At 33.9% G+C, this 25,481-nt stretch overlaps 2 protein-coding genes across 2 annotated transcripts; both read left to right on the top strand.

Annotated features, from left to right (window-relative positions):
• Positions 1-1,295: 1,295 nt before the first annotated feature.
• On the top strand, positions 1,296-17,832 carry lrrc74a (leucine rich repeat containing 74A). The gene is made up of 13 exons (XM_073826624.1): positions 1,296-1,419; positions 5,018-5,199; positions 6,096-6,203; positions 6,286-6,379; positions 6,464-6,513; positions 8,849-8,930; positions 9,006-9,091; positions 9,828-10,022; positions 11,315-11,410; positions 12,074-12,217; positions 12,298-12,402; positions 13,446-13,531; positions 17,265-17,832. Exons 1-13 carry the CDS (start codon positions 1,296-1,298, stop codon positions 17,830-17,832), a joined length of 1,920 nt encoding a protein of 639 aa, XP_073682725.1.
• Positions 17,833-19,723: 1,891 nt separating this feature from the next.
• olfm4.1 (olfactomedin 4, tandem duplicate 1) lies at positions 19,724-24,590 on the top strand. Its single transcript, XM_073827623.1, has 5 exons — positions 19,724-19,777; positions 20,420-20,572; positions 21,609-21,821; positions 23,442-23,589; positions 23,672-24,590. Exons 1-5 carry the CDS (start codon positions 19,724-19,726, stop codon positions 24,493-24,495), a joined length of 1,392 nt encoding a protein of 463 aa, XP_073683724.1. The 3' UTR covers positions 24,496-24,590.
• The last annotated feature ends 891 nt before the right edge of the window (positions 24,591-25,481 follow it).

Raw genomic sequence — 25,481 nt, 5'->3', positions numbered from 1 at the left:
TCGTTTTGTGGTTTTGTTGAGGAAACAGCTGCCTATTTGTTTAGTTTTTTTATTCTGGTGTAACCAACAAATTATGAGTTTCCTACTTAGATTTGTTGTCTTGGTTCCAGCCAAAATATATTAAAATTCTTAAATCAAGAAGGATTTTCTAGACGAGTAAAAATTATTTTCTTGTTTTCAGAAAAAAAGTCAAAATTAAGTGCATTTTTGCTTGAAACAAGAAAAATAATGTCGTTTTCTGTTTCAAACAAGATTATTTTTCTAACCCCATTGGCAGATTATTTAGCTTGATCTAAGAAAAAAATCACTTAATTTTGACTTGTTATTTTTTGTCTGAAAACCAGAAAATAATTTTTACTTGTCTGGAAAATCCTTCTTGAGTTTAGAATTTGTTGATATTTTGGCTGGAAACAAGTAAGAAAAGCATTTTTTGCAGTATATGTTTCTAGATTTACAAATGTGACCCATACCTTCAACCTCGAAGATGTTCTTGTTTAAGACAAAAATCCAAAACTATTATCTGTTAAATATGCTGTTAATTTTCTTATGTTGAATGCAACATTTTTCATTCATAAGCAAAAATGGCTTAAATCTCCCTTTTTCTTGCTGAACTTGATTCTCTTGTTTCATCTCTTCGATTTACAAATGACTTTTCTGTATGGATACCACCATAATTTGATGTACGCAAATCCAGAATAATATTTTTCAGTTTTTTTTTTTTATCTTTATGAATATTCCGTGTAGGAATTTATCAATGTCTAGTTTCCCTGTTCTAGTATGTTTTTTTTTTAAGTTTTGCAATAAAACACTAACTAATGAAACTAATGAAGTGAGTTCATGGAGAGAAAAATAAATAAATAATTGTTTACAAATGAGAGAGTGGATTATTGATAGAGCAGTCTATCAATACTTTATACAAGAAGTCTGGGAATAATTCAAGGCAGAAGAGCATCCTCTGGCCATAACTACATTAGCAAATGTGTTTCATTCATGCAGATCATGCACATGGCAATTCCTGTTAAGAAAAAGAGAAATGAATCAACTATATTCAGAATGATGGTACTAATATTGAAGTGTTTTGGTGCAGCTTTAGAGCTTGTGCTTAAACAGACTACAGGAATGTAGGAGTCTGTCTGTGTCTAACATGCATTTTTAATGGCTTTCTCTTCTCATGCACAGGTGATTCCAGCGTTAGTGCAGGTGTCACATATACACCTGTTGCTAAGACACATAAACCAGCTTCATACTAGACAACGCTAGAGCTCCAGATCACACTATTACACTCTTTGTAGAAGATGAAGGCTGACGAAAGCATGAGCGTTCACAGTCTCTCTCTGGATTCCCTCAGCTTCACCGACTATGACAATCCACACGACGTGATTCTGGAGGATGAAGATGACACAGAGCCGGACGCTCAGGGTAAGAACTGGATTTAGTCTAGATCTGAATCAACAGCATTTAGGGTTTGAGCTAAGAATTTGAAAAGAGGCTCCAAACAGGATGCAGATTCATAACTGCAATTTAAGGCGACGCTGCAGGAGAATAGGGTCATTTTTTTTTTACTAATAGTTATTATCTCACTTACTCAGTTGATTGATTACTTTGATAATTGCAAACATTTTTGGTATTACAAGTTTTCTAAAATGTTGTTTAAATATGCACACTGCAAAAAATGCTTTTCTAGCTTAGATTTGTGGTCTTAATTCCAGCCAAAATAGCTAAAAAATCTTATATCAAGAAGAGTAAAAATAATTTTCTTGTTTTCAGAAAAAACAACTCAAAATGAAGTGAGTTTTTGCTTAAAACAAAAAAATCTTATTTCAAACAGAAAACAAGATTATTTTTCTTACCCCATTGGCAGATAATTTTGCTTGTTTCAAGCAAAAATGCACTTAATTTTGACTTTTTTTTTCTGAAAACAAGACAATAATTTTTACTCATCTAGAAAATCCTTTTTGATTAAAGAGTTTTTACATATTTTGGCTGGAAACAAGACAACAAATCTAAGCTAGAAAAGCATTTTTTGCAGTGCAAACGATGCATTGTTTAAAGAAACATGCGCTAATGTGCACACATTTCTAGTACAAACATCTAAACACTGGATGAAGTCAGTTTCAAAATTCTTGTTTAAATTATTATTTTTTTTGACATATTAGAGTCAAATGTTTTTACAGAAGAAATTTTGGGGATCTCATTTCATCACTCTATAATTCAGAAAATACTTTTTGAAAACAAACAGTTTTTTGGGGAATAAAATGTTTTAGAAAACCAAGCAAATTATACATGAACTAATCTCTCTGTAAAACCCTTCAGGATATAGACAGGAATACAAATGTAAAGTTTGGTGTAAGTGCTGCTGAAGTGGAGATTTATATCTCAGTGTAGGAGAAAAAAAACTCTTGGCCTTTAAAAATATGTATTGTAATTTAAATCTATTCACACAAATAGATAAAGTGCTATAAAAGAAAGACGTAACAGTGTCTTTTGGGTGTTTTCTTTCCACTAGTCTGAAAAAACACTTTATGAAAAACCCAAAATCTCAAACTTGACAGATGCATAAAAACGTGTTTTTGCCTGCAGTGTCTGCCCTTAAGATTTCATTTTTGAGTATATCAGTTACCCCTAAACATATTCATGTCATCATATTACTAGTATTGCATTAGCATATAAAACTTTCACATGTCTATTTGTCTTTAATTTGTATTATTTAATTAACATTTATTAAATACATTTTTATTGCACCAAGTTGCAAGGGCACTTGTGGTAATTAAAATCTGTTTTGAAATGATTGATTGTAGTTTTATCAGTACGGAACAATACATTCAACATATCAATATATAAAAAGGCACAATTAGTATAAATGAATAATGTAATATTTCTGTTTTGTCATAGAACTAATGAACATCTGTTATGTGTAAAACCCTCTTCTTTTTAGTCCAAACTCACACTAAAAGGAAGACAATTAAATTCAGTTTGCAGTGCTTTATTTGTATGATTCAGCAGTATACATTATACAATAAAATTTATACAATAAAAAAATGAAATGTGCAAAATAATACTATTATATTTTATTATATGTAAATATATAGCATGCAGTTGGGGTCAAGTTCACATACACCTCGCAAAATGTTAATTATTTTTCCAAAATAAGAGGGACCATACAAAATGCATGTTAGTTTTTTATTTAGTACTGACCTGAATAAGATATTTCACATAAAAGATAGAATCTACAAGAGAAAATAATGGTTGAACAGCTGTTCAAAAGTTAACATTTCCTTGATTCTTAACACTGTGTTGTTACCTGAATGATCCGCATCTGTTTTTTTTTTTTTTTGTTTGTTTAGTGATAGTTGTTCATGAGTCCCTTGTTTGTCCTAAACAGTTAAACTGTCTGCTGTTCTTCAGAAAAATCCTTCAGGACCCACAGATTCTTTGGTTTTCCAGCATTTTTGTGTATTTGACCCCTTTCCAACAATGACTGTATGATTTCAAGATCCATCTTTTGACACTGAGGACAACTGAGAGACTCATATGCAACTATTACAGAAGGTTCAAACACTCACTGATGCTCCAGAAGGAAAAAACATGCATTAAGAGCCGGGGATGAAAACTTTTGAACAGAATGAAGATGTGTACATTTTTCTTATTTTGCCTAAATATCATATTTTTCATTTAGTAATGCCCTTCAGAGGCTACAGAAGATACTTCCATATTTCCCAGAAGACAAAATAAGTTAAATTCACCCTGATCTTCAAATTCCAAAAGTTTTCAACCCCTTTATGTTTTTCCTTCTGGAGCATCAGTGAGTGTTTGAACCTTCTGTAATAGTTGCATATGAGTCCCTCAGTTGTCCTCAGTGTGAAAAGATGGATCTTGAAATCATACAGTCATTGTTGGAAAGGGTTCAAATACACAAAAATGCTGGAAAACCAAAGAATTTTTGGGAGCTGAAGGATTTTTCTGAAGAACAGCAGGCAGTTTAACTGTTCAGGACAAACAAGAGACTCATGAACAACTATCACTAAACAAAAACACACAGCTGTGGATCATTCAGGGAACAACACAGTGTTAAGAATCAAGGAGATAAACATATTTAACGTGAAATATCTGATTCAGGTCAGTGCTAAATAAAAAATAGCATGCATTTTATATGATTCCTCTTATTTTACTAAAATAATTAACATTTTGTAGATTCTGTAAGGAGTATGTAATGACTTTTGACCTCAGCTGTATATAATATCTTAAAAATACTATTGAAAAATTACAATTATATACTCCTTCACTGCAAAAAATGCTTTTCTTATTTAGATGTTTTGTCTTGTTTCCAGCCAAAATGTCAAAAAAATCATAAATCAAGAAGGATTTTCTAGACAAATAAAAAATATTTTTTCGTTTTCAGAAAAAGCAAGTCAAAATTAAGAGCGTTTTTGCTTTAAACAAGCAAAATAATCTGCCAATAGGGTGAGAAAAATAATATAGTTTTTGTTTTGAAATAGGATTATTTTTCTTACCCCATTGGCAGATTAGTTTGCTTGCTCTAAGCAAGTAATTTCTCTTAATTTTGATCCAAAAAATAAAAAAATAAAAAAAATAAAAATCTATTATATTCTGTGGACGTTTATTTATGCCACTAAATGAATAAATAAATAAATAAATAAATAAGGTTAAAAATTATTTTCTAATTTTCAGAAAAAAACAGGTCAAAATTAGGTGAGTTTTGCTTGAAACAAGCTAAATCATCTGCCAATGGGCTAAGAAAAATAATCTTGTTTTCTGTTTGAAATAAGATATTTTTGCTTCCCCCACTGGCAGATTATTTTGCTTGCTCTAAGTAAACACTCGCTGTATTTTGACTTGTTTTGTTCTGAAAATGAGAAAATAATTTTTACTCATTTAGAAAATCCTCTTTGATTTAGGATTTTTTTAAATATTTTTACTGGAAACAAGACAAACTAATAAGAAAAGCATTTTTTCCAGTGCATGCTGAAATGATGAGACTCCTCTGGTTATTCTTCAGTATCAGAGCTGAAGCTCATCAGGAAGGATCTGTCCACTGAAGAAATGTACCTGCAGGCCTGTAAACTGGTGGGCGTCGTTCCTGTCAGATACTTCCTCAGAAACCTGGGCTCTACCACCATTAACCTCAACCATCATGGACTCGGTCCTCTAGGAGCAAAAGCGCTGGCCATCGCTCTTGTGGTAAGACTGAGCCATTCTGATGTTTCTGATGATCTACAGTGCCTTGCGAAAGTATTCCCCTTCATTTATTCACATTTTGTCATGTTGCTGCCTTATGTTAAACTACTTTAAATAACTTTTTTCCCCCCACATCAATCTTATACATTTGTGCAAATTTATTAAAAATAAAAACCTGAAAAGATCCCGTTGCATAAGTATTCATACCCTTTTCTGGGACACTGGAAATGTATCTCAGGAGCATTCATATTGCTTCTAGATGTTCCTACACTTGGAGTGGAGTTAAACTGTGGCAAATTCATTTGAATGAGTCTGATTTAGAAAGACACACACCTCTCAGAAAAGGTCTAACAGCTGAAAATGCAGATCAGAGCAAAAACCAAGATAACTGCCTGTAGAGCTCAGTGACAGACTTGTGTTAAGGCGATGATCTAGGGAAGAGTTCAGAAACAAATCTGCTGCATTGAAGGCTGACAGAAGCATTCTCCATAATGGAAGACGATTGGAACAACTAGGACTCTAGAAAATGTCCAAGCTGACAGAGATGGAGAGGTGAAAAGCTGAGGCAAAGAATGGCAGATAATTGCCAAATGCAGATGTGCAAAGATGCTCACATCAGACCCAAAAAGACTTGAGGCTGTAAAGCTGCTTCAACTATGTACTGAGTTAAGGGTATGAATACTTATGCAATCTACTTATTTCAGTGTTTTATTTTTAATAAATTTGTAACATTTGCAAATCTGGTTTTTGCTTTGTCATTATTATGGAGTATGGAGTGTAAACTGATGTGGGGAAAAAACTAATTTAAAGCAGTTTAACATAATGCTGCAACAAAACAAAATGTGGCAAAAATGGAAGGCACTGTAAAGCTGATGATTTCAGATGTTCTGTATCTGTAGACAGACATGCACACCACAACACTGGAGCTGGCAGACAACTTCCTGTCAGCCGAAGGGGCCAGATATCTCACAGAGATGCTGAGAGCCAATTTCACCATTCAGAATCTTGCAAGTCTCTCCAACTATTCTCATTTATCTGCTATGATGTCCACTAGAGGGAAGCAAAACATTAACTTCTGTCATCTTCCAGGATCTCTCTGACAATCATCTTCAGTCTGCTGGAGCCGAGTGTGTGTCTAAGATGCTCCTGGAAAACATTTCCATTAAATCCTTAAAACTCTCAGGTATTTCATGCATTTGTACACACAGCTTGATCAGATGGTGAACCTGATTCACTGTGACCCAGAATGCAATCTTTTTGTTCACAGGGAATAAATTTGTTGAAGATGATGCCAAATGGTTTGCAGATGTGTTTGCGGTAAGTTCATGTACTACAGTCAGTTATTTAACACCATTGTGACCCTGGAGCACAAAGACTTAAGACCAGTCTTGAGTAGCACAGGTATATTTGTAGCAATAGCCAGAAATACATTGTATGGCTCAAAATGATAAATATTGCTTTTATGCCAAAAATCATTAGTATATCAAGTAAAAATCATGTTTCATGAAGATATTTAGTAAATTTCCTACCATAAATGTATCAAAACTTAATTTTTGATTAGTAATATGCATTGCTAAGAACTTCATTTGGACAACTTTCAGACAATTTTCTCAATATTTTTTTTTTTTGTTGCAAATTATTTTTTTTGTTGTTGCTGATTTTCAAATAGTTGTATCGCAGGCAAATGTTGCCCTATCCTAACAAACCATACATCAATAGACTTTAATTGATTAAATACTTTAATTGATTCAACTTTAAATTAAATCTCAATAAAAAAACAACAACTCTTATGGCTGTTTTTGTGGTCCTGGGTCACAAATGTAGTTAAAAAATTGAAAATTCTGTCATTGTTTACTCACCCTCATCTCTTTCCAAATCCATATGACTTCTTCAGAAATACACAAATGGTAACCAAACCGTTTTGGTGCCCATTGACTTCCATTGTTTGGACTAAAAGCGGAGATATTTCTCAAAATGTCTTTGTTTGTGTTTCACAAAAGAAAGAAAGTCTTATGGATTTGGAACAACATGAGGGACAGTAAATAAAGACAAAATGTTCATTTTCAAGTAAACTATAGGTACTTATTGATCTAAATAGGAGAAATTAGAAAAATATCCACTAGATGTCGCTAATTCTTAATTATAAACACTTAAAAAGTGTGTGCAGGTGTTTATTGACTTATCTTACAATTCAGTATTTGTCTTGTAAAGAGTTTACATCTCACAACTGCAAGAAAAAAGGTCAGAACCGTGAGAATAAAAAGTTTCATTTATAAATTTGTATTTATAATTCTGTGGCAAAAGTACAATTGTGAGATGTTCTGACAATTCTGATATAAAAAGTTGGAATTGCAAAATTTAACCTCGAAATTCTGAGCAAAAAGTTCAGAATCAGATAAAAAGTAATTATTTTTCATCTGTGGCAGAAACTGGCTTCTATAGTTATATTTGATAAAAAAAAAATCACTTTATAAAAACGTCTTTTCATAGCAAACCTTAGATTATATTAAAAAAGCTAAAATGGTCAATTAGTCAAATTATAAGAAAAGGAATGTAGACAGCAGAGAGCTCCTTATCCATCGAAATGGGAGAAATGAGAAAATATCCACTAGGTGTCGCTGTTTCTTATTTATATACACTTAAACATTTTGTGCAGGTGTTTTCTTTCCAAGTCAAATAAAGTGAATCTAATCAGTCATTTCTCTTCACCTTGGTCAAAAAAAAAAAAAAAAAAAAAAAAAATATATATATATATATATATATAGGACTGTCTGAAATGTGCACTTTCTATTCTATTCTATTATGTGGACGTTTGTTTAAGACACAAAATAAATGTAATTCAGGTTTTGTCTCAGAACTGCAAGAAAAAAAGTCAAAATTGTGAGAAAAAAGTTGCATTTATAAGTTTTTTTAATTATGTAAAAAAAATTGTGAGATGTTCTGAGAATTCTGAAATAAAAGTTGGAATTGCAAAATTTAACCTTGAAATTCTGAGAAAAAGTCAAATGTATTTATTTTTTCTTTGTGGCAGAAACTGGCTTCAATAGTTACATTCAATGAAAAGATATTAAATCACTTTATAAAAAAATATATTTTAATATGGAAAACCTTACATTATATTATCAAAGCATTTTAAAGTCAAATGATAATAAGAGGAATGCACACACAACAGAAAGTTTCATTAGTCTGACACAGGTTGTGCAACAAAATCTAAATAATTACAGCATTCATTTACACTAATTTTGCATTCTTTATTGTTAGTTATTTATGTATGTCAGCTAGTCTTTCTGTTGCTCAAACAGTAGAGCAATTGCACTAACAACACCAAGGTGATTGGTTTAATTCCCAGGGAAAGCAAGAACTGATCAGATGTGTACCTTTAACACAATGCAAGTGACTTTAGATAAAAGTGTCTGTCAAATGCATGACTATAGTTTAGCTTTGCATAGTGCAAAGTGCTTTAAAAGACTTTGATCAGGCAGTTGAATTGTAATTCCGGTTCTGCAGAAATTGCACACTGCACCTTTAAGAAGTGATGCATAAACACAGAAAGTGAATTGCAAGATATTGCATGAAAAAATAAAAACCTTCAATACATCTCAACTCTAGTTCCTGAGTGAGAACAAAAACCATCTCATCTGTATCTTTTCAGAGCAACTACAGAGTGAAGGAGCTGGATTTGAGTCACAATCAGTTCTGCGGCAGAGGAGGTGAACATCTGGGTCAGATGATAGGTGAATAATGTCTGAGAATCAAACTTCACTACACAAAGCAAGCAAGCACAATAATTAAACCCTTTCTTTATGCAGCAAATAATGATGGTTTAGAAGTTCTTGACCTGAGCTGGAATCATCTACGAATGAAAGGAGCTGTAGCTTTCTGTGCTGGACTCAAGGTACTCACACAAACACAGCTCAAGATCAGTGTTGGGGGGTAACACGATTAAAATTAATTAATTAAAAGGCACCAGACTAAAGAAAATGGCATATAATGCAGTAATTTTTTTTCTGGGGGAAGACCCACCCACATTTATTTTGCTTCCGACGCCCAGAAAGTTACTTTTAAATGTAATGTGTTACAATTTTGAGTTCCTCCCTAAAAAAAAGCAACTAATTATGTTACTTACTTACTTTTTATGGGAAGTAATTTGTTACAATACTTTTGCTTTACTTTTTAAATCTGGGCAGGGCTTGCTTGTTTGTTTTTACTATAAAAAGTTCTATTTTTGGCAAATGGAAAAGCCTTTTCAAACCAAAAGCCTCAGGCTTAGAGAAAAGTAAATTCACGTTTGTACAATAGACCAATAAAAAAAAAAAGAAAACAAAATGTTAGTTTATCTTGAGTAATTTCTGCTTATTAGTATGGATGAATTGGATCATCGAAGGTGGGCAGCAAAGACATCGGTTAATAAAATGGGATTAAATACATAAAGGATATTTGTATTATTTAACACTTAATTATTGCAGGTTTGCATTCAATTTTAGTGTTTTCATTCATTTTGAAGAGTACTTACAGAAGGTAGCGCAAAAGTAACGTAATTAGTTAGTTTTCTAGGGAGCCACTCGATATTGTAATGCGTTACTTTAAAAGTAACTTTCCCCAACACTGCTCAAGATGTCTTTCTCTGTCAGGTCAACACAACTTTGAAACACTTGGACCTCTCATTTAATGGCTTTGGAAACGAGGGAGCTTTGGCTTTGGGTGAAGCGCTCAAGTTCAACAACACACTGATGCATCTGAACCTCAACAACAATCGCATCACAGATGAAGGAGCGAGTCTGATGTGTAAAGGACTGGAGGCCAACGACACGCTCAGAGTCCTGCAGGTGCGTCAGACGGCTCTTTAGACCCTTTAATACTACATCAAATTAGATTGCAATCAACTTTTTTAAACATCGCACAAGTACAATGCGATATGATCATGCAATAACTCATTTGAATAATGAGCAATTAAATCGCAGCCTCTGTGCTGATGTTAGAGCCATCTCAGACTAAATGCAGGATTTCTACGCAGTTTGGAAAAGTATTTGATCTAAGTATTTTCAAAGTACGGAAAAAAGATGGACGAATATTTGCATTTCCAGACCTTTTCCCCTATTTTGGTTTGTCTATAATAGAAAATTAAAAATGTAATAAATAAATCATACAAGAAGTGTGTTTTCATGGCAGCTGTTAATGATTCTTTAGTGATTGTCAAACATTGCTGAATGAATTTAAGGTGACTTTTTCATAATGCAAAATGTTTGGCATTTTGGCTTTCTTCCTGATATTCTTAGCACCGTATAACTTCAAGGACCATTGCAAAAATAAAAAATATACAATGCACACTTTGATTTTGAATTGCATTTTGAGGTGTGGTTTCTTGGCCGCCACAGAGTATGCATTAAAGAGACCTTAGGACTTAAAACATGATATACTGCCCTAGTGAAGCCAAATTTTTAACACTTTTTTTTTTTACAAGAACACTTTTTAATATAGACCCTTAAACTTGGCAAAAGTTAAACAGGACAATGCACATAGCTGTAATATGCCATTAGCTCATTTCTGCCACCGCAGAGGATGTGCTAAATTGGACATTAGGCCTTGATGTTAGAGCTACTACCATAAGGAAAGCCAAATTTTAGCAAGTAGATTTCTATTAATTCATGTGCATTCATGCTCTTTCTTTATTCATCATAGGATGGCAGTGATGCACACAGGAAACCGGTTATATAAATGAGAAATTGTAATGCATAAGAATGCAAAAAATTTCCATGCACATGTGAACAGTTTCTCAAGGGTGCAAAAACGTTTCTTGTGTGCATGCAAAAGTCTGTATTTTGTATTTATTTTTATTATTATTATAGGGGCTCTGTATGTTGTCTAAAAATCAATGAAAAAACAAAACTGAAAAAATAAAAATATGCACAAATAACTGTATTATGCCAATTATAAAGCAGAAAATAAGGCATTACGAACGCCTTTCTGTTAAATGTGGTCCGAAAATTTACTGAGAGGTTTGGAAATTTGAGTCTGCAAAGTGTGAAATTTTAAAATGGAAAATGTGAGTAATTCAAATTCAAATTTTACAGGGATTTTGAAAGTATTATGTGTGATAATGCTAATTGATTTCTTACAGATGGCGTATAACTCACTGACAGTGGAGGGAGCTCTTACTTTGATCAATGTGGTCAAGAACACACCCAAGACTGCCATCGAGGAGATCAACATATGCGTGAGTGCACAAGCCTCATGGCACACAATAAACAGTACATATGCATTTTTATAATCAATAGGGCTGTTATTATTCATACATTATGATTTATTACTTAATAGTTCAGTGTAATGCTAACTGCAATGCCTTCAGACCAAATTGCATACATTTTAATTATATACTAGAAGCATGAATTATTATGCATTATGCATTTGATGTGGCTATTTCAGAATATTAAGCTTGTAAATCGTGCACTGATTCAGATTTGCACATATTCTGTAGCTTAAAGAAAATAATGAACATAAGCACTTGACACCACAAGCACCTCTTTCATGCATTTGATCTTTAAAGAAACGTGCCACACCCAAGATACAGATTAGACACAGACACAATGATTTTGGTCGGACAGGAAAAGTAATTTTTACAAAAGGCTACAAAAACCCAGCAGGAAAGAATTACTGCAATGTGGTCATTATTTACTAAAGTGAGGGAACCAAGGACCAATTCTCACTATTAACTAGCATGCATAACTATTTTAATAATTTGTCCCTTTATTTACTTTACTGTTCTAACTATGGTAACTATATGGACACACAAGTTGAAATCCACAGATTTAGATCTGTTCAATATCACAATAAAGCACAGAATGGGCATGAAAAGTGTTTTCTTCAACTTGTGTTGTAGAACGTACTGGTGAATGAGAACTTTGTGCAGCTCTTGGAGCTGATCTGTCAGGAACATCCCAGTCTGGAGGTGCTGTTTGGAGGCGTCGGTGGATTTATCGCCAAAAAGCCTCGCAAACGCATCGACCCCATGAAAGTCATTCAGGTAGATAGTCTACACCCAAGAACATTAAATCTGAACATCTGAGTGTCTCTCATTGCATTTGCTGATCTGTCTTTTGAAAGGATTACCTCGATCAGCGCAAGCTTCGCCTGTGGGACTTCTTCCGTAACATCGACAAGGATGGGACCATGCGAGTTCCTGTCGTAGACTTCAGGAAAGCCGTTCAGGTACTGACCTGGAGCTGAGAAAGTCAAAAACCAAAATTCAAATCCATTAAATGAACTGATCGATGCTTGAGCTGCAGTCTAAACAAAGACCAAGCTCAACACACATGTTTTGATCATTATATTACTCAAAGATTATAATTTAAGAACAAAGCTGCAAAAAAATGCTTTTTTTACTTAGATTGTTTGTCTTGATTCCAGCCAAGATATCTAAAAATTCTTAAATCAACAAGTAAAAATTATTATAATTTTTTTTTCCAGAAAAAACAAGTCAAAATTAAGTGCGTTTTTGCTTTAAACAAGCAAAATAATCTGCCAGTGGGGTAAGAAATATAACCTTGTTTTCTGTTTGAAATAAGATTTTTTTTTCTTACCCCATTGGCAGATTATTTTGCTTGTTCTAAGCAAAAACTCACTTAATTTTGGCTTGTTTTTTCTGAAAACAAGATTTTTTTTTTTTACTTGTCTAGAAAATCCATCTTGATTTAAGAATTTTCAGATATTTTGGCTGGAAACAAGACAAAACATCTAAGTAAGGAAAGTATATTTGCAGTAGAGCAGATTGGTCTGTATTTCAGTTAGTGTAAAACTACACTGCAAAAATGTCTTGATTCCAGCCAAAATATCAAAAAATTCTTAAATCAAGAAGGATTTTCTAGAAGAGTAAAAATTATTTTCTTGTTTTCAGAAAAAACAGCTCAAAATGAAGTGAGTTTTTGCTTAGAACAAGCCAAAAAATCTGCCAATGGGGTAAGAAAAAAAAAAGCGCATTTCAAACAGAAAACAAGATTATTTTTCTTACCCCATTGGCAGATAATTTAGCTTGTTTCAAGCAAAAATGTACTTAATTTTGACTTTTTTTTTTCTGAAAACAAGACAATAATTTTTACTTATCTAGAAAATCCTTCTTGATTTAAGAATTTTTAGATATTACGGCTGGAAACAAGACAACAAATCTAAGCTAGAAAAGCATTTTTTGCAGTGTAGGTCTAAGCATTAAATGATATATTATTTTTGACATTATTTTTGACATCTGATCACTCCAGCAATCCAGCATCCCATTGGAGAAATTCCAGATCGAGGAGTTGATTCAGAGACTGGACCGAGATCGAACAGGCATCGTGGACTACAGGTGGGCTCCCTTTAAAAGAGAAGTTCACTTCAGAACAAAAATGTACAGATAATGTACTCACCCCCTTGTCATCCAGAATGTTCACGTCTTTCTTTCTTCAGTCGTAAAGAAATTATTTTTGAGGAAAACATTTAAGGATTTCTCTCCATAGTGGACTTCTATGGTGCCCCGAGTTTGAACTTCCAAAATGCAGCTTAAATGCAGCTTCAGAGAGCTCTAAAGTTGAGGAAGAACGGTCTTATCTAGCAAAACAATCGGATTTTCTAAAACAAAATTGACAATTTATATACTTTTTAACCTCAAATGCCAGTCTCGTCTAGCTCTGCGTCAACTCTATGCATTCCAGTTCAAGACAGTTAGGGTTTGTTGAAAAACTCCCATCTCATTTTCTTCTCCAACTTCATCCTTGCAGCAGAAGTACCGACCCAGTGTTTACAAAGTGAACGCACAAAGAAGATCAAACGCCCTTTACTGAAAAAAGGTAAAACAGCGATGTAGGACGATTTTGAAGTTGGAGGAGAAAATGGAGTTTTTCAAGTTTTTTGAACTGGAATGCATAGAGTTGATGCAGAGCTAGACGAGACTGGCTTTTGAGGTTAAAAAGTATATCAATAGTCAATTTTGTTTTAGAAAATCCGATTGTTTTGCTAGATAAGACCGTTCTTCCTCAACTTTAGAGCTCTTTGAAGCTGCATTCACTGCAAAAAAAATGCTTTTCTTACTTAGATTTTTTGTCTTGTTTGCAGCCAAAATATCGAAAAATTCTCGAATCAGGAAGGATTTTCTAGACAAGTAAAAATTATTGTCTTGTTTTTAGTAAAACAAGTCTAAATGAAGTGAGGTTTTGCTTAGAACAAGCAAAATAATCTGCCAATGGTATAAGAAAAAAAATCTTATATATTTAATCTTATAAATCTTACACCACTGGCAGATTATTTTACTTGTTTTAAGCAAAGACTCACTTAATTTAGACTTGTTTTACTAAAAACAAGACAATAATTTTTACTTGTCTATAAAATCCTTCCTGATTCAAGAATTTTTAGATATTTTGGCTGGAAACAAGACAAAAAAATCTAAGAAAAGCATTTTTTGCAGTGTTTAAACTGCATTTTTGGAAGTTCAAACTCTGGGGCACCATAGAAGTCCACTAAATGGACTTAAATCCCAAAATGTTTTCCTCAAAAATAAAAAAATCTTTACGACTGAAGAAAGAAAGACATGAACATTTTGGATGACAAGGGGGTGAGTAAACTATCTTGTTCTGGAAGTGAACTTTGAGTGAAAGACGTCATTAACTGCTAAATGCATGACAAAGCACACAAATTCTGTGCACCTGGATAATTCTCACCAATAATGCAAATTTATGATTTTTCACACACTTAGAGATTATCCTCAATGATAGACTCTGAGTTACTGTCTGTTACAGTCATCTGTCTTCACAGACAGATGGAGAACCTCATAAGTGGCTGATTTTAGTGCCCTACATTAGAGTATTAAAGGAGTAGTTCACTTCCAGAACAAACATTTACAGATAATGTACTCACCCCCTTATCATCCAATATGTTCATGTCTTGTCGTAAAGAAATTAGAAATGTTTTTTCAGGAAAACATTTTAGGATTTTTTCCATATAGTGGACTTCAACGATGTCCCCCAGTTTGAACTTCCAAAATGCAGCTAAAACCGATCCCAGCTGAAGAAGAAGGGTCTTATCTAGCAAAATGATCATTTATATAAACAAACAAACAAACAAAATATTTATATACTTTTTAACCTCAAATGCTCATCTTGTCTAGCTCTGCCTGGACTCTTTTTTCTGGTTCAAGACAGTTAGAGTATGTCAAAAAACGTCTCATTTTCTCCTCCAACTTCAAGATCATCCCACATCGCTGTTTTACCTTTTTTGTTAAGGGTTTTTGATCGTCTTTGCACATTCATTTTGCAAACACTGGGTACTTCTGTAGCGATGTAGGATGATTTTGAAATTATTTATAAGTTGAGGAAGAAAATAAGATGGGAGTTTTTCAACTGTTTCGAAGCAGAAAAAAAACAGAGCTTAGGCAGAGCAAGACAAGATGAGCATTTTAAGTTTTAAGTAAAAGCATATAAAAAAATGTAAATAACTGTTTCAATAGAGAAGACCCTTCTTCATCAGCTGGGATCGTTTGAAGCCGCATTTAAACTGCATTTTGGAAGTTCAAACTTTGTTTAGTCCACTATATGTGGAGAAAAATCCTGAAATGTTTTGCTCAAAAAACAATTTCTTTACGACTGAAGAAAGTACCACATGAACACACTGCAAAAAAGGCTTTTCTAGCTTAGATTTGTTGTCTTGTTTCCAGCCAAAATATCTAAAAATTCTTAAATCAAAAAGGATTTTCTAGATGAGTAAAAATTATTGTCTTGTTTTCAGAAAAAAAGTCAAAATTAAGTACATTTTTGCTTGAAACATGCAAAATAATCTGCCAATGGGGTAAGAAAAATAATCTTGTTTTCTGTTTGAAATAAAAAAAATTTTGCTTACCCCATTGGCAGATTATTTAGCTTGTTCTAAGCAAAAACTAACTTCATTTTGAGTTGTTTTTTCTAAAAACAAGAAAATAATTTGTACTCTTCTAGAAAATCCTTCTTGATTTAAGAATTTTTAGATATTTTGGCTGGAATCAAGACAACAAATCTAAGCTAGAAAAGCATTTTTTGCAGTACAGGAGTGAGCACATTATCAGTAACGTTATCAGTATTTGTTCTGGAAGTAAACTTCTCCTTTAAATCATCAGAACTTCACTACAATATTACATTATTCAGTAACACTTTACAATAAGGTTCATTAGTTAACATGAACTAATAATGAACTGCACTTATACAGCATTTATTAATCTTTGTTAATGTTAATTTCAACATTTACTAATACATTACTAAAATCTTGTTAACATTAGTTAATGCAGTGTGAGCTAACATGAACAAACAATGAACAATGGTATTTTCGTTAACTAACGTCAATGAAGATTAGTAAATACAGTAACACATGTATTGCTCATGGTTAGTTCATGTTAGTTAGTACATTAACTAATGTTTAACTAATGAACCTTATTGTAAAGTGTTACCCATTATTCTAGTACTAGTTGTTGTTTGGATGTTAGTAACACTTTTCAGGCCCATTAGTCTTCTCTTTACTCTTAGTCAACACTTCAGGTGTCATCATTAAAGGAGGAGCATCTCTAAATTGAATTGAGCTCTTGCTAAAAACACCTCACACTGCAAAAAATGCTTTTTTTACTTGGATTTTTTTGTCTTGTTTCCAGCCAAAATATTAAAAAAATTTTAAATCAGTCTTGACAAGTAAAACTTATTGTCTTGTTTTCAGAAAAAACAAGTCAAAATTATTTGAGTTTTTGCTTTGCTTTTTTGCAAAACCAAAAATCTTATTTTAAACAGAAAACTATTTTTTTTTGTCTTACTGCACCGGCAGACTATTTTGCTTGTTTCAAGCAAAAATGCATCTAATTTTGACTTGTTTTTTCTGAAAACAAGAAAATATTTTTTACTTGTCTAGAATTTTTTTTGATATTTTGGCTGAAAACAAGACCAAAAAATGTAAGTAAGAAAAGCATTTTTTCAGTCTGATATGATGAAATCCCAGCCAGTGAATTATTTACTCTGCAAGTGGAATTAGACAAACTTGAAAACCCAGATGTAAGGTACTAAGGTGCTGAATCAATGCCTTGTACCCTTCAGAGGCCTGGCAGATACTAGAAAACAGATGATGCGAGACCACCGGCGCCAGTTGCGTAAAGTGGAGTCCCGGCAGAAAAAGGAGAAGCAGAAGAGCGACAGGATCCTTAAAACCTTCGAGAGCGCCGTAGAGGCCGTCACTCCACGGAGCTCCATGATAATATCACCAGGAGCTGCCAAAGAGGACTCCGGCGGCCTTCAGCCGTTCTCTGCCACTCCGCTCAGCTCCTGGCATCATATAATCATGTCCAACAGCAGCCGCTACTCCGTCAATAACATGAGCGGCGAACACGAGCACCTTCCCATGATAGGGAACCCTTCCGGCTCGCCAGGCATGCGCTCGTATTCCCAGCCCAATCTTTTTGAAAATGTCCCTAAACCGTCCACCAGCAAACCCTCTTCTGCTCAAGGAATGCACTCCAGGTCCAACCCAAGCGTGTCCAGCAGTAAACTCAGCCCCACAGCTAACCTGACCAGATCCAGGCCCGCGTTAAACACAGAGCCAACCGGCAAAACTAAAGTTAAGGGGAAGAAAAAGAAGACTAAGAAAAGAAAAGAAAACAACTTATAACATCTGGAGACAATGGTTTTCAGTGAATAATGACATAAAGTTGCATCTAGGATTTACAACATACCATGCACTGCAAAATATATTCAGTATCTGGGCAGATTTGGCTTGCATGAACTTCCCCAAGAAATGAATTAGTGAACATAATTTACTAAATTATGCAGGTGTTAATTTCAAACCCTAAATATACACTACATCTTAGATTTTTTTTTGTTTTGTTTCAAGCCAAAATATCTAAAAATTCTTAAATCAAGAAGGATTTTCTAGAGTAAAAATTATTGTCTTGTTTTCATAAAAAAAAAAAAACAAGTCAAAATAAAGTGAGTTTTTGCTTAGAACAAGATAAATAATCTGCCAATGGGGTAAGCAAAAAAATCTTATTTCAAACAGAAAACTATATTATTTTTTCTTACCCCATTGGCAGATTATTTTGCTTGTTTAATGCCTTCTTGATTTAATAATTTTTTGATATTTTGGCTGGAAACAAGACAAAAAAATCTAAGCTAGTAAAGCATTTTTGCAGTGTATGGACAATTTTATCTTACTTTGTGAACTATATCGTATTGTTTTTTTTCCCAAAAAACAAAAGAAGTCAAGATTAAGTGAGTTTTAGCTTGAAATGAGCAAAATAATCTGTCAATGGGGTAAGAAAAATAATCTAGTTGTCCGCTTGAAATAAGATTATTTTGCTTTTTTTCTGAAAACAAGACAATAAGTTTTACTTGCCTAGAAAATCCTTCTTTATGATTTTTTAAATATTTTAAACAAAGACAAAAAGTGTTGCAGTGTTATATTAATGTATGATGTTTCATTTTCATTTTGTGCTTTGGAAATCATGTCATGTCAATAAAGTACTATAATTGAAAAATTTTTAGTCTCTGTAATGTATCCACCTTATTTTCCAATGCGGAAGTAAACTGTTTTCTGGTAATGTGTGAGACGTACAATTCATAAGCTGCTGTAGGGAACTAATGAGAAAAATAACAAAGTGCAGTAAATGGTAAAACTGTCTGCACTACAAGCCAATGTGTTCATAGTTAAGATATGTTAAAATAATATGGCAAGTAAAATTGACAAGTAAAATGACTTGAAATATTATGTCTTGTTTCCTGAAAGAAATATCCGTATTTTGTTAGTTTTTGCTTATAACAAGCACAAATATCTGCCAATGGGGTACAAAAAATAATCTTAAATCAATTTTACTTGCTCCACTGGCAGATATTTTTGCTTGTTAAGCAAAAAATAACAAAATTTGGATATTTTTTTAGAAAACAAGACATAATATATTGTCGTTTTATTTGTCCAGTAAATGCATGATTATTCAATTTTTTTTTAAAATTATACTAGAAAACAAGACAAAAATACTAAGGAATAAATAATTTTCTGCAATGTACCCCTTCATTTTTTTTAGTCTTTTTTCTGTTGCGACCTTATGTTAAACTGCTTTAAAATACTTTTTTCTCTCATTTGGGACTTTGCTCATAGGTTATTGGTAAACATATTTTTCATAAATAAAAAGAAAACTATTTTTGATTATAGCAGGGGGTGACCACACAATAACAGTGAGTCAACATCCACATGCATTTTTTTTTACAGCATCCTTTTTAGTGCTAGTTTATCTAAATTGCACCACATGGCTGGACTACTGATGACATATATTCAATGTGAAAGCACACCTGTGTTTTATGTACTGTCTTAATGTCAACATGTTCTTAGCACTGCCTTGAATCCACAAAATAAACGGAAGTGTTGCGTAAAGGACATAAGCAACTGAACATCAGCAGTTGTCAGAGAATAATGCTGTGAACTCTCCAGATGCTGATCATTTCATAAGATATGATGGTCTTTAAAAGCTAGAGAGCTCCGTTCCTTCAACACAACTAACTGATGCACGATGATTGCCACAGTTCTTTATTTCGTCTTCTTGAGGTCCGCTGTTGTCGAGGGGGTGAGTACAGTACAAGTTCTTTTCTATAACATTTAACAACAGCAGAAATTCAACAAAGAACCATACACTGCAAAAAAATGCTTTTCTGACTTGGATTTTTTTTGCCTTTTTTCCAGCCAAAATATCTAAAAATTCTTAAATCAAGGATTTTTTTTTAGAAGAGTAAAAATTATTTTCTTGTTTTCAGGAAAAAATAGTTAAAATTAAGTGGATTTTTGCTTGAACCAAGCTAAATAATCTGCCAATGGGGTAAGAAAAATAATCTTGTTTTCTAAAATGACTTTTCTTACCCCATTGGCAGATTTTTTAGCTTGTTTCAAGCAAAAATGCACTTAATTTAGATTTTTTTTAAAAAACAAGACAGAAATTTTTACTCATCTAGAAAATCCTTCTTGATTTAAGAATTTTTAGATATTTTGGCTGAAAACAAGGCAAAAAATCTAAGCAAGAAAAGCATTTTTTGAAGTGTACAGTTAAATTATTAGGAAACATCATGAAGCAACTCTGACCAGAATGCATAAGATTTATAGACACCATTGTCATTGCTTTATCTCAACAGCCACACTCAAGGTCTTTTGTAGTTTAGGAGAAGCAAGATATGGAAGAAGAGAATGGCTGATGGTTTTCACTTGTCTTATTTAGGCATTGAATCCCTGGGCTGAAGGCAGCGCCTCCGGTGGAGACTGTTTCTGTGAGGCTTTTCTTCCCAACAGCACATTTCCAATCGGACAACTCATCTCGCTGGAGAACACAGCAGTTGAAATCAACTACAAACTGGAGCTGGAGATTAGCAAGGTTTGGTCCAACCTTTAGGAGAGACACTGCAGGCAAAAACACTGTTTTTTCATGCATCTGTCAAGTTTGAGATTTTGGTCTTTTTGGTGTTTCATAAAGGGTTTTTTCAGACTAGTGGAAAGAAAACACACAAAATACACTGTTAAGTGTTTCTTTTATAGCACTTTATCCATTTGTGTGAATAGATTTCAATTACAATCCATATTTTTAAAGGAGTTTTTTCTCCTACACTGAGCCATAAATCTCCACTTCAGCAGCACTTACACACACCACACTTTACATTTGTATTCCTGTCTATCCTGAAGGTTTTTATAGAGAGATTTGTTCAAAGTTAATTTGCTTGATTTTATACAACATTTTATTTCCCAAAAAACGGTAAAAAATATATTGTTTTCTGTCTGTTCTAAGTATTTTCTGAATTATGTCGTGACGAAACGAGATACCCAAAATTCCCTCTGTAAAAACATTTGACTCTAATATGTTTAAAAAAATTAAACAAGAATTTTGAAACTGACTTCATCCAGTGTTTAGATTTTTTGTACTAGAAATGTATGCAAATTAGTGCATATTTCATTAAATAATGCCTCATTTGCATATTTAAACCTAACATTTTAGAAAACTTGTAATACAAAAAATGTTCGCAATTATCAAAGTAATCAATCAACTGGGTAAGTAAGGTCATAACTATTAGTTAATTTTTTTACCCTATTCACCTGCAGTGTTAAGCCTTAAAGGGATAGTTCACCCAAAAATGAAACTTTAATGTTTATCTGCTTACTCCCAGGGCATCCAAGATGTAGGTGACTTTGTTTCTTCAGTAGAACACAAATGGGACCCATTCACTGCCATTAAATGACTAACAGACGGCAACAGTTTGAGTTAAAAATCTTGGTTTGTGTTCTACTTAAGAAACAAAGTCACCTACATCTTGGATGCCCTGGGAGTAACCAGATTCTTGGGTGAACTATCCCTTTAAGAACCTTACAATGAGAGTAAACATGCAGACACTAACTGTTCTTCAACGGTTCTTGTGCAGGTGGAGATGTACGAGGTTAAACTACAAGTCTATATAGCAAAGATAACGAACCTGACTGTGCTGATCGAGCTGATGGAGCGTGACCCCGACTCGTACAATGAGCTACAACTAGAGGAGGTGAAAATCCAGATCAAGCAGGTGGAGGCTCTAATTGTGGAGCTGAAGGCGTCTATCCAAACCAGCTCTACTGTCCTCATATCCATACGCCAACAGGTGAAACTTTTTGAACCTCTGATCAATCAGCATAAATTGCACCTTTTAGATATTGTACAAGAATTAGGCAAAAGACCAAATCTTTCAACTGTTACTTTAGTTTTCAACCTACATCCACACACTTCTAGCTGCTTATAAACTTCAAACTACTGTACTTGAGTAGTCAGACGACTACTGTATGGCCAACCCTGGTCTGCTGGTTTAAGATTTCTGAAGTGGTTTAAGGTGTTAGTTCACTTCTAGAACAAAAAATTGCAGGTAATTTACTCAAACTGTTGTCATCCAAGATGTTCATGTCTTTCTTCAATCGTAAGGAAATTATGTTTTTTGAGGAAAGCATTTCAGGAATGTTCTCCATATAGTGGACTTCAATGGTGCCTGAGAGTTTGAATTCCATAATGGAGTTTAAATGCAGCTTCAAAGGGCTCTAAACCATCTTAGCATGAGGAACAAAGGTCTTATTTAGTGAAACGATTGATATTTTCATTAATAAATTAATATGTATTAATTTTGTCTAGCACTCTGGTTTGAGACAGTTAGGGTATGTTGAAAATCTCCCATCTCACTTTCACTTCAAAATCGTCCTACATCTCTGTTTTAGCTTTTTTTTGTCAAGGGTGTTTGACCTTCTTTGCACGATCGTGTTGTAAACACTGGGTTGGTACTTCTGCGTGGATGTAGGATGATTTTGAAGTTGGAGAAGAAAATGAGATGGGAGTTTTCCAACATACCCTAACTGTCTTGAATACGTACACTGCAAAAAATGCTTTTCTAGCTTAGATTTTTTGTTTTGTTTCCAAACAAAATATCTAAAAATTCTTAAATCAAGAATTTTCTAGACAAGTTTTCAGAAAAAAATAGACAAAATTTTTGTATAGACAAAATAGACAAAAAAATTGTTCTAAGCAAAAAGTGAGTTTTTGCTTAGAACAAGCTAAATAATCTGCCAATGGGGTAAGCAAAAAAATCTTATTTCAAACAGAAAACAAGATTATTTTTCTTACCCCACTGGCAGATTATTTTGCTTGTTTCAAGCAAAAAGGCATTTATTTTTTTTTCTGAAAACAAGAACAATTTTTTAATTCGTCTGGAAAATGCTTCTTAATTTAAGAATTGTTTGATATTTAGGCTGAAAACAAGACAAAAAATCTAAGTAAGAAAAGCTTTTTTTTTTTTTTTTTTTTGCAGTGCCTCTCATCCAGCTAAATTGGAGTTACAACATGACAAAGCAGGTCCAACATATAATAATCTGTAGGGTTTTTAGCCTTCAAACTCTTGCCAACAATCAAACTTGGTTCACAGTTTAAATCACAGTTCAGCCTTTCCCTGTTGGGTAAACATGATTTCACCAAGTACAGCATCTTCCTGGACCAACACCTTTCCAAACCTGTAACAACATTCCAATAAACCAATCAGACTTGAAGTTTTCATTATGCCAATCCAGGAACATGCCTTACAAAATCACAGTGTTGAGTTTGCATGCTCTCGTAGTGTTTCCAGAATAACCCAAAGTGATTTAGACACTCTAAATTACTCATCTGTAAAGAACTGTTCACACTGATTTTGTGCCTTTTACTTTAGATTAATATTGTGATCAAACTGTCATTGTGATGAAAACAGATCAGTGTTGTGATTGCTGTGCTGACTGAGCTGGAGATCACCTACGATAAGAACCTCGTTCTCGTGACACGTCGAGAATACATCATTCTTCAGCAGAAACTGGAGGAGTGCGAGAGACGCCACGATGAACTCTTTAACCCCGACATTGGTACGTCTTTCTCTATCAAGACTTTAATGTCAAACTAATGTTTTCAATCGTCTATGATTAACTCATTTACTTGTTTTACAAGGAATCTGCACTCATAGTGGAATTAGAAGAATCAGCAAACCCATCATCAGCCAGCTGAATGCAGATCTGACTTCAAGTTATGCGTATGGAGGATGGGGCAAAGACTCAAAGCCAATGCCTGGTTCTGAAAACATGTACTGGTACTCCGCCTCTAGCGACACAACGGTCAACAGAATCATACAGTACTCTGACTACTACAAACTGATCATGAGACAGCCCTTCAAGATACATTCGCTTTATGTCCAATATAATTATGATAGGAGAGGCACAGGAAACAACTACGTTGTGCGTGAAAACACCATGTACTATCAGTTCAGAAGCCCTTTTGCTATGGCAAAGTGGAACATGACCAGTGCAACAATTGAATATAAGGTGGTTCCCGAAGCCAGCACCCAATTCTCATACCATTACTCAGCCAACCAGAACCTGGACTTTGCAGGTGATGAGTCTGGCCTGTGGGTGACTTACGCTACGGCGGAATCAAAGGGTAAACTGGTTTTAGGGAGGATCAATGAAGAGTCATTTGAAGTAGAGGAGGTTTGGCAGACCAGTATTTTCAAACCATCTGTAGGAAACACTTTCATGGTGTGTGGGGTTCTGTATGCCACAAGGTCTGTAGACTCTAAAACCGAGGAGATCTTTTACACCTTTGACACTCGCACCGAACAGGAAAGCTATGTTAGTATTCCCTTTGAGAAGTTTCAGGAGTTCTATGCTTACTTGGACTACAACCCCACTGATCAGAAACTTTACATGTTCAACAATGGCTATTATGTCGCCTATCATGTTTGGTTCAACCATGAGGGCTCTCTGACTGGCGAGTGAACTAAGAATTCTGAATATTTTAGACTGCTGTCAAACACAGAACAGCAATGAATGTGCTGTATGTCTGTATGTGAAATAAACTCTTATAAGCACTATGACTTGGAGTGGAGTTTTTTGTTGTTGTAGGTTTTTAATCATGTATTATCATGTCTTTGGAACGCCTTTGTCTTTCAAACTCTTTCAAAAATGCATATATTCATGTAATGCAGGAATTCCAAAACTTTTTGTCATCTAAAACGTATTCACCAAATATTCACCAACTTTTACCCGAGTCTCACGTGGCATGTAGGTAAATAAAAATATTTCATCTATTTTAATAAATTTTTTATTTTAAACACAGACTAAAAGACTTTGTGAAAATCTTGTGGGAAAATATAAAAAGCCTTTATTACATTTCTTACTCTTTGCCTTTTTGATTTATCGTACAAGATAATCCCATTTAAATCAATGTAAAAAACTAGTTATTCAAAAGTAATCTAAAAGTAATCTGATTATATTACCTAAAATGTGTAATGTAACGGATAACGTTACTATTTACAATTTTTGACATGTAATCTGGAATCAGTAATGGATTACAATTTGTAGGTAGGTAGTATGTGTCAAAGTAACATCAGCATGAATGTCAAGACCCGTGGTTTACTAGCAAAACAAACACTGAGCATAACACTGTCTCAGCTGGCTTGCCTTCTTCCCATGGACTATCCTGCTGCCATGTCTTCCCAAGTTAAACGATACACACGCATGTATGATTAATAAATGTGATTCATCAGACCAGACGACATGCTCCATGGTCCAGTTCTGACACTCACATGCCCACTGTAGGCACTTTAAATGAAATTAAATGTGAACTTGCAAGTACAATATCAGACACTGTAATATACAGTACTTTTGTTCCCTCACCGTTTACAGTGTTGATGAGACACAAAGCAGATTGTCGTCACTCAATGGCTGGATGTCTAAGAGGTGCCTGCAAAATAACACGGAGT

This window comes from Garra rufa, chromosome 21, assembly GCF_049309525.1.
Source record: "Garra rufa chromosome 21, GarRuf1.0, whole genome shotgun sequence".
Lineage (NCBI taxonomy): Eukaryota > Metazoa > Chordata > Actinopteri > Cypriniformes > Cyprinidae > Garra > Garra rufa.
The sequence above is the reverse complement of the archived record's forward strand: the minus strand, read 5'-3'. Positions and strand labels throughout refer to the sequence as shown.

Bases quoted from the DNA above. Each gene is read 5' to 3' on its own strand.
- olfm4.1 (XM_073827623.1), top strand. From the start codon at position 19,724: ATGATTGCCACAGTTCTTTATTTCGTCTTCTTGAGGTCCGCTGTTGTC. The intron at 19,778-20,419 runs GTGAGTACAGTA...TGTCTTATTTAG, and splicing joins GGTCCGCTGTTGTCGAGGGG to GCATTGAATCCCTGGGCTGA. The intron at 20,573-21,608 runs GTTTGGTCCAAC...GTTCTTGTGCAG, and splicing joins TGGAGCTGGAGATTAGCAAG to GTGGAGATGTACGAGGTTAA.
- lrrc74a (XM_073826624.1), top strand. From the start codon at position 1,296: ATGAAGGCTGACGAAAGCATGAGCGTTCACAGTCTCTCTCTGGATTCC. The intron at 9,092-9,827 runs GTACTCACACAA...TTTCTCTGTCAG, and splicing joins CTTTCTGTGCTGGACTCAAG to GTCAACACAACTTTGAAACA. The intron at 10,023-11,314 runs GTGCGTCAGACG...GATTTCTTACAG, and splicing joins ACACGCTCAGAGTCCTGCAG to ATGGCGTATAACTCACTGAC.